At 46.3% G+C, this 16071-nt stretch overlaps 1 protein-coding gene across 1 annotated transcript; it reads right to left on the bottom strand.

Annotated features, from left to right (window-relative positions):
* Positions 1-9785: 9785 nt before the first annotated feature.
* On the bottom strand, positions 9786-11663 carry E1B28_009634 (uncharacterized protein; the record flags this gene model as incomplete). The annotated part of the gene is made up of 11 exons (XM_043154540.1): positions 9786-9840; positions 9892-10014; positions 10074-10124; positions 10188-10271; positions 10328-10848; positions 10911-11014; positions 11081-11214; positions 11280-11308; positions 11361-11375; positions 11448-11488; positions 11552-11663. The coding sequence occupies 11 exons, from the start codon at positions 11661-11663 to the stop codon at positions 9786-9788; spliced, it is 1269 nt and encodes a 422-aa protein (XP_043006995.1).
* Positions 11664-16071: the final 4408 nt, after the last annotated feature.

Below are 16071 nucleotides of genomic sequence, written 5' to 3'. Positions count from 1 at the left end.
TTGGTATCAAGAAGAGTCTAGGCGTAACTGTTGCTAATCCCACAAGATCTCTCATGTTGAGACTCCCTTCTTTCCCTTGTCGGTTAGACACACAGAACAAGGTCCACGTCAATCGTACACAAGTGGTGTGCCGTACTGTTTTTCTTATGGGCGGCTTTCGGTCACGGTTTTCGTCCCAGAATCGGTCCTCATGGGTTGATGTCGTCGTTTCGATACTTGCATTTCTCTTCTTCGATCAATATGTTCATCAAAGTATTGTCCCACCGCCGACTCGTGCGCAAGCGCTCCTTTTATCCTCAAGCATAGAAAGGAATACCCAACAGGTTGGAGTGTTTTAAGCAAGGTTGCGAGAAAGAACAAAATCACAGGCGGCCTGACTGCTTGCAGTCGGACATTCTAGACACCTGCGAAAGTCCACCAGGTTCTGTAGGCCTGGTAATAAAGCGCTCCATGGCAAATTAAAATAAAATAAAATAACGCAAGAATCGTGACGCTGGCAGAACTATTGTGTTTTTGGATCTTATTGTCTCCGAATCACTCCATTCTTCTCTCACTTCATTGTTCAACTGCTGTTGCTGTGGTCAAGGGTATCATTGTGAGTTCGTGATATATGAAAGATAAAACAACTCGAGGAGGAAGGGTGCTGTTGTACTATAGTGAAACCTACAGCTGGGCGGCCCAAGTGATGGTGACGGGCCATTATAATTAATCAATGGAGGTAGTAACGCCGCCCAGTACTTATATCAATTCATTTTTTCTCTCTTTCACATTGAAGTGTTCTTAGCCAGCCTTTTTCCATCGAATTTCTATTTCCCGTTTTTCCTAGTACGATCCGGTGCAAAACCGGCTTTTGCCAAAGATTGCTATCAGTCTAAACTGTTCCAGCTACTGACGATGCCCCGGGAATACGCCACATTCTTATCTTTTTCATTGGCCATATGGCCGTGGTTTACACGCCACCAACGGACTCAGCGGGTGGCTTCTTTATCCAGTTGTATGGGCCTGAGGAGTACTTCGTCCGTGGTGTTACCTTCCTGCGTAATATATTACCCCGTCTTCCTCTTCTTCAATACTTCGAAAATTGGGAGTTGCGGTGGACCAAAGTTAGTAACCAGATAATTCCGTACCTGGACCGCAAATCGTGCGAGTTCAACATGATGTGAAAAAGTGGTCTAAAGGGAAAAGATACACCGTCCCCAGTTGTTAACGCATGACTCCTCTACCAGTATTACAATTCAATCGGTGCTCAAAAAGATGGAACCTGGAAGATCACTCACTGCCTGCCTGCAGTTATCCAAGTCCCGGTTCATCGTCCCGGGAGGGGGAATTTCTAATTTTAAAAGGTGTAAAGTCAATATCGGTACTACGATTGAATCATTGTTTCCAAGTCCATGGATGCTTCGTGTTGGTGTTGCGTGAGGGATGTGTCGATCATTCCATCTGTTATCAGAGTAAGTGCGAGTGGGGGACTTTACAGTCTCGGCAATGATGTCCAAAAATCACATACCTATACTACTCATCAACGACACCTCTCTTGTTGCGTACCAACCTCTTCTTGTGAGAAAGGGTCGCTGCCAAAATCATTTGATGATGGATGATAGATCATAAGCGGGTTCCTCGAACCAAAACCAAAACGTCCAATTCTCTTCAAATCTTCAGAGATGAAACGTTGAGCGGCCGTACGAGATCTGCACGCTGCATATATTCATTGAAGACTGAGCGACGAACAAGCAATATAACAATCGTCTGGAAACCGATTTTGTTCTAATTGAATAGTTTCAGCGACAGATTTGAGGTTTTGAAGGCTTGGGTTAGCCGAGACTCCCGAGTCAGAGGAGCCGCAAAGAGTTTGAAGGGTATATCAGAATACAGAGTTTAATGGTTATAACGGTACTGATCAGTCGTTCGACGAGGAGGACGGCGGGAAATCAGAATTGATTAGCAGGCAATGCGTCACTCTAGCAGACGAAGACGCGATTTAACAGACTTCCAAGTGAAGGTAACAGTAACTCACCTGAGGCCTTCTCACCATCTTGAACCACAAATACAATCGACTCTCCTAGGACCAATACCTCGTTTCGAGGAGGTGGGAGGTTGGGAGGAAAAGCGGCGTGACTTTTGTCCGAAGTTCTGAACCTCTCCCGAAAGAATTCCGTGACATGCCGCCTTGCCGAGGCTTTGATGTTCTGAAGCGATCTCCATACGTATACTCTATCTATTCGACATGCACACGCATCATACATGTACACTGGCACACCTTTTACCCTCGCGGGTTGGGACCTAGGAACAACACCACGGTGACCACCGTGCCCGTACAGCGGTCCTTAGTAGTACGTCGTGCTGCCGCCTCGTTGAGTACACCACATAGCATGATCATGCATGCATGCATGCCACATCTATAACATTCACGACGTCTGTTGCATGAGTTCTACCTCAGGTTTTTATCGCCCGGGCCTACATACAGTACGACGACCCTAAACAAGGTGCTGGATGGAGCAGAAGAACAGGTGATACGTATGTACTCTGAGTAAACGGTGGTAGCGTATGTTTGTTATACTGTATTCTACTAGTTTCTGTGGCGCAATTTGTTTTCCTTTTCTCGTTTCCAGAATGCATATTAATACATACGAACGATTCAATTGCAAGAAATTCAAAAGGCATCATGGTACGAATAAGTATCCGAACTCATTTAATCCACTGAGTACTAGCAGTAGTGGAGTTAAACCATTTGCTGCAAAGTTTGGTAAGTTCGAATTGCAAGCTTCCGAGTGTCCTTACATAGTAAACAACTAACCGAACCTCCAGACTCCAGGTTACTTCAGGATAGAGTAAGAGTACCGTAAGTACCGTATAAGACTCTACACTCGCGTTGAGCCCGGGTGCTTACAACCTACTCTTCACGGCTGTATCATTTCGTCAAATCAGCGAGTTAGGCTACTGAGTATCTACACTACCTGTTCTCGACCCGGACTGTAGATGAGGGTAATACTGCGACTTACTACTTTATATGACAAAGTTCCGACCCATATCGTTGCAACCCTAATAATCCCCCTCCGGATCCGAAGACTTCGAATTACTAGCAGCGGCGTGATCTTCCCATAACGTCTAGCATCTAGACTTTACAGAACAAGATCAGTAAGTACTTAGGAGGGGAGCGATATGAGGATAAAATCTCACCAATACAGGAGATTTGAAAATAAAAAAACTTCATCGCGCACATAATAAACCGTTCCGCAGCCGACACAATACGCTGGCGACCCCAAATTAAACGCTTTGCAAGCGTAAGATGGGATGGGGGGGTGGGGAAACTGTTAGAAATTCCAACCCGTAGGCTTGGGCGCCCACGAGGAACAAAGAACCAAATAAGAATAATCACTCGGGACGCGAACGTAGTACGGGAGATGACAGGGAGAAAAATATTTCTGAATCCAGAACGAATCAGAACTCGCGAACTTCGAATCCGTAACGAGTGTTCGAGCTGGCGGGCGGGAAGTCGAAAGCCGTTTGACTTTTGACGGGAGGGGCCACGGCTTAAAATTAAGTACGAGTGAAGGAACGCCACGATGTCGTTCTTGTTGATTTTAGTACTGAGAAGCCCCCCGAGCCATCATGATCATAATACTGCATAACGTACACACATCTGTGCTTCAGCCACCAAGTAAAGTCACCAAATGCCATCGCAGCGGGAACAGTCCACTGGGTTATGGGCTAAACTGCATAATCCCCTTTAAAAAGTAATACCAGAGAATATCGAGTTGACAACTCTGGAAGCCAGGGGAGGCGAATTACCGAAGCGACGATGAACACGGAGATTGGAGAGGACGACAGGGCAGTCTTCGATGAGGACACTTGTCCAATGGCCACCCCAGTACATTCATTTCGAAGCTGCTATTCGCTCGAGGGTCATCTGTCCGACTGTATATAGATGAGCATGAGCATGAGCTGAGACTCATTACCAGATGATATACGGGTCAATACGGGACTCAGGTTTCCATCTTACCCTTCAGGCGCCCGAATAAGAGATTATGATTGCGTGATTTTGTGGGAGGCCTTAGCACTTAGGCTTCGGAAAAGCGGGACTTGACTTCAGATTCGTTTATCTCCGGGATTCTTCCCGGCTTGATGATCCCACCCGATAAGCGTAAGATATGGTCCTTAGTTCAGTCGTCAAAGAAACTGTCAAGTTCGGCAAAACGGTGACACCGAAAAGAGGAGGGCAGAACTTACATAGAGCACACTTGAGGTGCTGGCTCGTCGTGAGACTGTGGCCGTCAGCAAAGGGAAAGGAACAGAGATGTGGCTGAAAATAAATAATCTAATACACCTATACATCGAAGATGTGAAGTGCCACATTACCGCTAGTGACGGTGCCGTGGTAATGGTAACAATATGCAAGTGCTTCCAAACTTCTTCTTGCACGTGAATCATCAATTGTGAAATTCAGAATCTGATTCTTCGGGTTGTGACGCTGATACCCATTTTCAATGGCTGATTAACCAGTCCCAGCCACAACTGAAAAGATCTCATCGATCTTGCCGGTACCGGATGAAGCCTTGTTACATACAGCCCTCGGTGTCGTTGTATTAGCCAAAAAAGAGGTCATAGTGGCAAGGGGAGCAAGAAGTAAATCGACTATAAAGCAAGTGAGCCGCTGTAAAATAGGAAAAGATTGAAACTCTATGTATAGCTCACCGGTCGGATCGTTTGTAATTGGTGGTTTATGAATCCCATCAGCCCAGGAACCTGTTACTTGTTATTTTGTTCCGTCGCACGGACACATGTTCAAGCACAACCGGTGTATGGGGAGAAACCGATAGAACCCGTTCAATAGGGAAACGGGTGAGCTTACGCTGATTTTCGATATCGTTATACCTTCTTCCATTGACATACCAGACCCTAGACCTAATGAAGGCGAGTGTCAGAAGCTGAAGAAGAGACTGCAGGGATTCGCAGTGAGCTTATATAAGTAGTCGGTGACTGCACGTCAAAATGAACTTTACTTTCGTAGCAAAGCAAACGCAATCCAGAAAAGCTCCTGGAGACCGGAAGGAAAAACAGAGGTGTCGGAACCAGACAAGGAACCGCAATACGAATTGTATCCGTTTTCGTTGATGCCAAAGGGTGTTTTCGTCCTGCTTTAGATTTATGAACGCACAAACCTCCAGAGCTTCCGACTAAGGACATACCGTCTTACTTAAACCCGCGGCGTCTTGCTAACCCACTTAGCGAGGTGCTAAGTGGCCGCATCATTGATACCTAGCATTCAATATTCAATACCCAATAGAGAGTTAGCATAATGACATCTGTAGTTAGCTAAGGTCTCATTCGCGATCACGAGATTGATTGACTTACTTACCGCCTTTCTGAAAGTGTACACTGTATAATTATTATAGGCAGCACTGATTTCGTCATGTAAACAGCTAATCTCATCTGCTGTCACGCACTATTGGAACAATAAGAAGAATCTGGTTGACCCTTTTGGTAGATTTTCGACACACCTTGGAGGCTATAGCACTTCGTTATTCTTGTAAAATGGTGATTCCGCCCATATGTATATATGGATGGGGTTTCTCGTTCAATCAGAACGTCGAATCAAGGCCCAAGAAAGATCATCAGCTTGAATGGTGAAGCGCGTTTTCAAATGGAGGGATAAGTATAATGAGGTGATCGCGGAGAAAAGCTGGCCGACATGTATACATGGCGTCCCGGGTACATAAATCGTGAAATATGCTGTAATCGTTGCGGTCCGTCGCAGTCGCTTGTCGTAGCCATCCACGATGATGCGAGGACAGAGGAGTTCACAAGGGCGTCATCCGCAAGGAGTATGAGAATGATATTTTCTGCCAGGACGTAGTCTGGAACCACGATATGCCGAACCCCACTAGGCAAGATCACTTACCGAGATTCAGGATTGTATCAGAACTCTTCCTCAAACCAACTCCAAGAATTGCCGTCGAGCTGCTAAAAGATGTCAGCGTGTGTAGGTCGGTTCCAGAAAGAGCCACACTAGCTACTAGCGAGTGTATCCACAAGCAAACTTGAAGAGACATTGTTGTGCTGGCAGGAACCACAGTGACGGTAGCCCTGATGAGCTTGCGATGCAGTGAGATCACGTTCCTAATAGTAAGTTTCCTTCCCAGACCCGAGAAGTGGGGGTACAAAGTAGCTGCTGAGTTGGAGCTGAGAGCAAGATGAACCTGAAGGCACGCCTAACCGCCATCAAGGTCGGGACGGGAGTAGTACTTTATTTGGCCTTGTTAGCTCACGGTCGAGTGACCTGCCGGCGTGTGTCGTTCACCTTTTCTCCCAGTCCTTCTTACCCTTACTGAAACGTGATTTTCTTTGTATTCATTTTGGGCACAGCTGGGCAAGTGGTGACCCGAAATCTCTTATTCTCACTAGACTTTCAAGTGCTTCCAAGAAATCTGATCAACGAAACATTCTTTGAACGATTCAAACTCTGTTGACATCGATGCAATCTTCCCTTTCGACTACATAGCTATGCATATCTGGCTCGCTGAAAACAATGCAGGCCATCCCGGGTCTTCGCTCGACAATCAGCCGTATCCCGATACGGTTAACAAGGGCTTCTACATGTGCTCTCAAACTCAGTGTCAAAGGGAAAGCGGAACTTCGTTGAATGTAACTCCCCATATACTTACATAGGGTATTCCGTTGGAATAGGTTCTGAAAGCCGCGGCATGCATGATATCTATGGCAAAGCTCGTAAACCGCGAATATGCAGGCTTGCACGGTTGCACCCATGTGTTCACGATATCAGTATCGCAACTCCGGTCCTCCAGAAGATTCATTGTCACTGCCGGTGAAGATATGCAAAATCATCTCCTTAGAGTGCTCGACTCGGAAACCTAGGTTAGCCTTACGGTCAAGAAGCTTTGGAGGGTCCTATTAATTGCGGCTAACCAGGGGGTACAGCTGTTCCACCGTGGCTCTGAACCGTCGGTCATCTACATGAAGGCTAGACCAGAAGCACGCCGATGTCGAAGACAAAGAACTTTGCGAATAGTGGCCTTCGGTAAGCTGTCATTTTTCTGTATCCCCTCCCCTGCGTTTACGACGTTCTATCCTCTGAACTCCTAGGTGAATTGGTAGAGTCTCGGTCTTCCCGAGTATCAGTTACTCATAGTAAGCGAAGTACTGCATATACTCACTCTTCGTCTACTTACATGCTCGAAAGATACTACAAATTACTCTGAGCTCACTACATACTGATAACGATATTTATTCGCCGCAAAAGATCGAATTCACACTCCATGTCCCCATCATTTTGTAAGTAGCATTCGCGTTCTACTCGGCCTTGCAATGTAACTTACACCGGTTGAAGGACCTAACCCGGTTACCATGTTTTTATCTCGCTGCTACGAGTTAAATGGAACGGGATGCGGGATGCTAAGGGATGTTGCGCTGTAATCGACATTAGTATGCTACACAAGCTAACATACACCTACAACCCGAGTATCTGTAAGTCGATTATGCCCCTCCTTCGATTCCGATGGCTTCCGGCTCAAGTACCCTTGTGAATCGCGATATGCGATAGGATTTTCCACAGACCGCCAACAAAGTTACAGGGTGACAGTTAGGTATGAACAAGCCTATGGTAATGAAAGATATTTCAGTAATTCTGACCGGCCCAACCATTCTTTCCGACTTTTGATAGAGTCAAAACTCCCTCAGGCTTGACTATATTTTCGCCCTCGTCGTAGATTAACCGGATCACAAAAATAAGTTCACCAACCACAAGGCTGAGTATGATCAGGGTATTGAACGATGACAAGAATTGAGGCTGGAGTACAGTATACTCAAATCAAGCAAGGCGCCAGGCCAGGCAGAGGTGTGACCGGGGTATCCAGCCGCGTCACGGATGGGAAATCTGCCCTCCACCACCACCATCAAAACGACCAAGCATGTTCTGAATAAAGCCTTCCAGAAAGTCTTGATATTTCAATTCGCTTCATCTCACAACTGCCTATATCCAATTCGGTCGTGTCGATTATCTTGTCAACCTTAGGAAGTTACAGACAGCTCTACTAGTAGGACCTGAAAAGGTGAGATGGATGCAGTTCAACTTTTACGGTTCATTAATTGGTACTTAGTACGTGTCACTGCCTTGTGCACTTTTCTATCTGCTGACTTTGAAAATGAAGTTAATAGTACACATCTCTACACGCGCTCTTGAATGAAGTTTTACTTTTACCGTTAGCATCCCGGCGGTGTAGGCCAGTTCAGTCGAACATATCCATTCTCAACGGTTCCTCAATGGGACATTCAACCTATAGCGACAACACAAAGCTACCGTCGGTAGTGCGACCCATATATATACCAACATGCATTCCGTACCTCCACAACGAACATCAGGGGTCGAGGGATTGGGGATTATGCTGAATACGGATAGTACATCAGAACTGGGACAGTGCCGGAAGTCACTAGTTAACTTCCATTCGTTGGGGTGTGAGAGTTCAAACTGATGGAATCTTTGCGATGATTACACCCTCGGTACGGTTTCCCAGCCTATTATGGCCCAATGCAGTGACTGGACCCTCCCTTTAACCCATTCTGCCAAGATAGTGTCGCTTTTACTTTTACATCGGACGATATTATCTCGTGGCGGGCACGGTCGAAGGCAAGGGGTGGACCCGTGCGATGCCACGTTTGGTGAGTTACCTGGTGGCGTGTTATACAATCAAATTGAATCAATCTCAATGTGCGTTTAGACAAGGAATTTATGTACACTGCCAACACCGACATCTTGACGATGATAACCCCCCCTTAAAATCTATGGCCTAACTTACCCGCCTCTGTTCCGCGCATTCTTATGCACATATATGTACGTACGACGCTCCGCCCTTACCTCTCTTCCATTACCAAACCTCAATTAATTAGACTTGCATCCAGATCAAGCGGATTGTTCTTTTTTTTTTTGCCATTTACGTTGTGCGTGAACTGAAATCCCACCTAGTTGCCCCGCCGATCATGGATAAAGGCGACTTGTCTAATGGTCGGCGCGTTAAGGGGTGATTGAAAGGCCTCGGGCACGTATAGGTGACAATTTTAGGAACTTCCACCGCCGCGAAGTTCGCGTAGACCCTAGAAGTACCTACTCTTACAACACTTGTGGAAGAAGTATTGATGATCCCGAAGTTAGGTGAGCGTTATGCACGATGTTTAAACGGACGCTGACGTTGACAAGGTGATTCTGCAGATACACACATTACCTTTGACGTTGGTGCCCTGTTGACTCGTCCTTCCGGTGGAATCTTACGTCAAATTTCTAGAGTCTAAAGGGTTATGACGGATGCGTTTGGTGAACTGGATCAAAAACCATCAACTCCATTGCAGCTCTCCTGGAGCTCAGTACGTACGTGTCCGACTACTGGTGCCATACTAAGCGTGAGTTCATATGATGTATCCTACTAATACTAAATGGAGTGGGTCCGGTATCCGCCAATAAATCCTCCCTCCTCCTTCCTGCGCAAGATAGTCAAGAACTTTGGGTATTCCGAATAATCAGTATATTACCTCTTTCCGAGGGTGGAATAAGTCAAGCAGAAAAAGCAAAAAGTCCGGTATCCGCCGTGTAAATCCTTCCTCCTTCTTCCTGCGCAAGATAGTCCCGGACTTCGGTTTTCGCCAAGGGTGGAAGAGGTCAAGAAAAAGGAAGAAAAAATGAAGGACTGGCGCCGCAGCTGGCACGAGATAGCGAAGGGTTCCAAGGCATCCCAGGGTCTCATGAACACATCGCCGGCGGGTTCAGGTCCATCGACATATCACTCTAGAATTTGTTCCTCTAACCCTTCCCAAGGATAGAGAAGAGCATTTTCTCTTGAGAGATGATTAGCCCAACACCATCGCTGTCAAGCATTATTAACTTACATGGCTTCGATCTCCTCTTCCGACGGATCCTGCACGATCTGTTCTGCGCCCTCAGCAGTTTTAGCACCTGGGTTTGCATCTCCGGGTTGACCCTCCAAGGTATCGAAATCCTTCCGTGTATTTCTGGTCATGTGTGTCCGTTAGATTGACCTCGAGACCTGCAGCCAAGTCTATCCACGTACTCGAAGCATTCTTGTATGAGTTTGAGCGGAACGGCGCCCATAAATGTTGAGCTGAGTTATCCGTCGTTCAGTATCATTCTATTGAGTTTCCTCCCAACGCTACGCCGAACTCACAAAGACTCGCCCTCTTGTGGCAAAACTTCATTTGTTGGTTCGACCGCTCCACCGATACCATCGACGTCCATAATTTGGGACGACCTAATGAGCGGTATTTGTTAGCGCGACAAATCGAGAATCCGAACCACTCCACGTACCCAGAGTATTCTTGTGCAAGCTCCAGCTGCTGACACTCAACCGCAAATAAGGCGGAATCGAGAAAACGAGCATTACCAGACTCTGACTCTGCCTGTTCGCTCATCCATGGATCTGGCAAATTTCTATTGCTGTTAGAATCAGTTCCGCCATGTGGAGGTACGTCAGATTTGTGCGAGTCATCATTACGTCGAGTTTTCATGCTGAAATCTTTGTACTGTCGCCCAGGGTCTTCGGGGTGTTGAAGAGCGTAGTCAGTGTTCATATAAAGATTCAATTTTGTTTCCAATATACTGCCGGGTACGGGGAGATATGGTTGGGTGCTGTCAGGATGGCTCTCCCGGGTTCTCTTCAAGTTCCTGTTTCGTTTTGTGGGCGGCTTCGTGGGTTCTGCATTGTCCTCCGGTTCGAGTGAATCTCCTTCCTCCTCTGAGTCTGTTGCGGAACCGGTTTCATATGCATCGCCTTCAGTTTCTTCCCATGACATATCTGACTGTTCGTCTACTTCTGGAAGTTTTACTCCCTGAGTGAGGCTATGGATTAAGGACGGCGGCAATCATTGTCGAGTGATAGGATTGAACTCACTCTTTGTGGCGTATGAGGTCTCGCTAGAATTGGCGAAGGCGACCGCGGTGGTAGGTCCTCAGGTTTGCTCCGTTTCGTAACTTTTGACATCTTTAATCTATATGCTAGATTATTCACTTTTGAGTCAGCCTCGACGAGTCTGCATAGTAAGATTATAGTGAGTAACTAACCATCAAGTTGCTCTGGTGTCAGAGCGTACGTCTTGTTCAGTGGATGGTCCAGTGCCCCGGGATCTCCCTCAGTCAACCTCCAAAATTCTTCAATAGTTTCTTCACTAAGACAAAAACTGGACTGAGGTTCCCAACTGATGGTTAATTGGGTGTCAGACGCGTTCGACTTTCGCACAGAAAATGAAATGAACAGACGTACGTATTTTCTATCCAGCCATAATTGGTCCACTAGGGCAATGATATAGTAAATGAACGAATTTAAGCTGGAGACCTGACTCACCTTTGTACGGTACTCCTAGAAAGATGTGAAACGATTATTACACAACACCTGACCTCACATTGAAAGAATGACACTCTGAAAGCTTACCCACTCATCATCTGTTGTGAGCCTTGCAGCATAGACAAATTCTAAGAAAGTAAGAAACTTGGTGTCAGCCGTACGGGCCAATTAAGAGAGCATTAGTAACCAACCAACTTCATACAATTGCGTGCCATCCGGTGTGTACAGAGGGGGAGTAACTTCACGGCTGGTAGATATCGCGTTAGTTTTGCCTTTCTTCAATTCACGCTTAGATCTAGGCATAGTTGTTTATTTGAATCGACTATAGAAGCGGAATAAAACTGGATCTTGTGATTAGAACTTCGTGATGGTCGAGTACGAACTTGGGCTTGAAGAGGCACCGTGGGAAAACGTGTTCAAAGTTAGAAAATTTCGTGAATGCCTGTACCCTACCCTACCACAAGGATTCAAATATTCAAGCTTTACTGTATGATCTGGCATCGATGTTATACGATGGCAACAGCTGAACACACGCGGATCCATACCAAAACTTATCCATCCTTCGTCGCGTTTCCTCCGTGGCTCTCAACTGAGCCTCGCGTTCAACAACATTTCCTACCGCCGTCACTTTACTTGAACCGACAATTCACCAAACGCTCTACCCTCGATGCTGTTGACTACTGAAATTTCTATGTCTAATGGAAACAAAGTCAAGTTTATCATGGCAGCACTCACCACCTTCAGTCTCTTCGGAAAATCATTGGCTTCCAATCTAGTATACTGTTCTTGTGTACAGAGCTGCATCAATGTCGAGTTGCGCCGGGCGGTAGATTTCGTTGAAGCAGACATCGCAGGTTAGATTGTTTCCAATATTCAGGAAAATTTTGTAGGCTTTTTAATCGGTTTCACACTTCTAGCCAAAAGCTTTAAGAACCGTGTATTTCCGCGAGCCCAAACGTTGGCTCTCCTCAGGGTTCTCCTAGCCCGTTCAGACGATGATTCTCCCCTGAATGATATAGGGTCTAGATAGCACGATAAAGGACGCCATGGAAATGACAGAATGTATCGCCGGATTGGTTGGTGGAATCGTGTCATTGGATCGCACAAATGTGTTGGGGTCACTCCCTACTTTGGAATGCTCTGAGAATGCGGGGCTGAGAGTCATTACACGACAGAATGCATTACCTATGGCGGTTCTCCCTACCTTTGGTCATGAGTTGAGGACACTACGGCGCACCAGGTGGAATGTTAGAGTAGGAGATTAGTATCATAACATACGATACAGTAAACAATGGTCCCCAATATCTGTGATCATGCCTTGAGTGCCTTACATTCACTGATCTTATGTATGTAACCATAATGACCATTAATATTGTTCCCTTGTTCGTAGTCCCGCGTATGTGACCATCTCAGGAGACTCATCTTCGAAAACCGACTTCAAACTAGGTTCGACTTGGCGTACGATAACCCTCATCCCTAACAATCCGAAAACCGAGAGTGACGACGACGCATCCGTTTGGTGTGTTAAAAGCCCGATATTTGTCGACAATCCAGCCATCGTTGAAGCATCCGGCAACATGGGCCCCTTGACTATCCCATCTGGAAATATAGCATTCACTAGAGAAACATTATCCAAGCCATTTCTGTGAACGAATAACCGGAGATCGCTGAGTTTTGGTACTTAGTAAAGAAGAGAGCAAATTGCCGGATCCTCCTCGGTACGGGCGTGGACCATGAAGTTTTCTCGAACGAAAGGCAACATATATCGGGCATGAGATGAAGTGAGACCATGCGATGGTCGAAAATAATGGTACAGAAAGGATGTCAGAGATGGTGGTCCTCAAGAGATGTCAAGGTCTGCGGTGGGTGGATGAACGGGGTACCAGCGATCTCTAGATTTTTCAGCCGAAGAAAAGTAAGAAATTGCAAGATTCGCGGAAGGAGTCACCTTCGTAGCACGGAATAAATGACCGCTCAGTTTCTGAGAGGATGGGCATTCCGGATTCATCATACGTATGCGTGTGCACCACGAGGGATCGAAGGCCAGTAATATTTCCGAGCAGTTTAAGATCGGTAAGGGTTGTCTATGGTAAGTTCATCCTGGGTTTGTTTGCAAATCGCGGTTAACTTCAAAGAACGGAGCCTGTCAGGAGTCGGGCTCTCTGAAGAGACCCATATTTCTTTCGTTCAGGTCCACTTCGGTGATGGCGTAAGAATAGTTTAAGTTGATTGAGGATGGGAAAGTCGCCCGTGCGTTAAAAGTCATCGGAAGCAATGAAGAGATGTAAGCTGGATGTGACACGAAGGAGACGAAGGCGTAGATCGCACAAAGGTTGAAGCTGAAGCTCCATATTTGAAGAACGAAGTTGCAGCGCGCGACGCATCAAATACCAGTTGTCACGTCAACAGCTTCATCCTGCAGGCAGGTATAGCATGATTGTGGTCGACGTCGAAACTGCCAGCTCTCTCCACCGACCGTAAACCACGAAGATGGGAAGTGCATAGGAATTTCCCCCAAACAGATGTCATCCCGTCACCATTAGGATGGTTGGAGGCATCGTCTGACTCGGCGACAATAACGACCAGTAATCCTAAATCTTACTCTCCGTGACCACAGTTTGTTTGATTTCAAGAGTAATAATGACCCCCTTCAACCTGTTGAACTCCACTTTTGTTCCTGCATCTCGCTCTCTGTATCAATGAGAGCCTGTGCAAAGGTCAGTCGAAGGCCGTGACGGTACTGTGAAATGGTAAACCGAAACGCTAGTTCCAACTCCACGTGGGAGTGGCGAGATGAAGAGGGTAGGGGAGATATCCGCCATAGAAAGTGGACGAAGAATGAGAGGGACCTGTCAGGATAAGATGAAAAGATTGGAAGTGGCCGAAGTGGGAGAAAAATGAACGACGGCCACCTCGCACCTGTCTCGAAACTCCGAAATGATGCTGGCAACTTCCGGCCGAGCTGTTCGAGTCACATGTCAGAATCGCCGCCGAACACCTAACACCTAAACTCAGCTGCGTCGTTCATGTCAACGTTCAACCGCCTGCTACCTCCACATACCAATTTGAAAAAGGGAGAGCGTAGAAGCGAAAGTGGAAGCTGAAATGTGGAAGAAGGCAAAGTTCTATGCAGTGGGTGCTCATCTGGATCTCCAAAAGATTTTTTTTGAGCCGTCCCCGAGTCGTACGTTATAGCCACCTCATTGTCCAAGAAGCTTTTATGACCTATAATCAAGTTGATCATCCACTAGGTATTTTTCAAGTTGTTCTTGAGGGCTTCACGCTTCGAAAAACCGCCCCATTTCTCACTTTTTCCCCCGGGTAGTAGACTGTAATCGGAACACATCGCGCACCTTTCGTATCTCCCTTTGAACGGCACGGCACGAAAAACACTGATCTCTCAAAGGGAATAAACTGTTCGTTTCGCTCGCCTTCAGACTGGCATATCGAGGATATGAATATCGAAGCTGCGAAATATGGTTTCAAACGGTAAATTCCATTAACATTCTGGTTCTAACACCTCGAGATTAATGAGCTAACCTTCAACTCCTTTGGACACGCGGCCAATGGCCTTCTGTCTTGGTTCAACTTCATATATCGTGGGTCAGTGATATCAAAACTTTTCAAAACCGGACTTGCCGCGAGATGTGAGACGTGCTTCACCCACCACGCATTGATGAAGAACAAGTGAAAAGCGATTCATTCAATGGTGTATAGGGAGTCAAGGAGCTTAAATGACAGTGCTATATGGGAGGTTGCCTGTCTTCCATCATCGTTTTACACCGACTCCCAACATAATCGCACCTGCTGATATATGCTTCAGTCTTCTGCTTTATTTAAGGTTTGGATATGCATAAAATTCAAAAAGATTCAGTCCTTCGATTTAATTGCTCTCAGAAGGTTCCCTCCTGTTACCCCGACCAGCAATTCCCCGTAATATTTCGACAATAGAGGGCATTGTGCTTGACTTGGTGGTAGCAGACACTGTGTTATCTACATCCTCGGATATTGCCGGAAGTTGAAACCAGGCCCAGAGGCACATCCGAGTACATATTTTTACGGCCTTTTAGGCTTTCCTTTTGCTGGGAGATTGAAAGCCGGGATAAGTCAAACAAACGTCTGTTTACCGATGTAGGTTTTGTGGCAATGGATACGGGCCTCTCCCCCCTTCTTTCTACCTTCAACAGCGCCGCATCATATGATGGTCTACCGTGCATGCCGGATATACAACTACGACGATGTGGTTTATTCCATGACGGCCAATCTCCGAAAGCTGGACAAGAAGGATACTTATGATGTTTTCGCACCGTGGAGACGAGGCATTTAGCGTATCTGATCGCGTTGATTGGGTTTAGTGAAATCGTTGCTCATGTAGAATGAGCGACCGTAAACATATATTCTTATTCAACCCTAGAAACCGGGCATATATAATTTTCCGTAACGGAGGTGCGTAACGTTACTTACCTGAAAGTAAGTAACAGGTAAGTAACGGTACGGAAAAGTAAGTAACGGTACGTAAAGGTAAGTAACAGTGTACGCAAAAGTAAGTAACGGTTGATGAAAGTAAGTAACATACAGGACAAAGAGACTACTTGGAAACTACCTGACACCACCTCGAAATTTGTCTGAACATACAGGCTGTCCGCCCTCGGGAGCCCCGTACTATTTGTCGTCGTTCACAGTACTTTCCCACGATCCTGCTCGATATGGT

The sequence above is a fragment of the Marasmius oreades genome, chromosome 6 (genome assembly GCF_018924745.1).
Source record: "Marasmius oreades isolate 03SP1 chromosome 6, whole genome shotgun sequence".
Taxonomy (NCBI): Eukaryota; Fungi; Basidiomycota; class Agaricomycetes; order Agaricales; family Marasmiaceae; genus Marasmius; species Marasmius oreades.
Note: the sequence above shows the minus strand (reverse complement) of the source record. Positions and strands in the feature narration are given on the sequence as shown.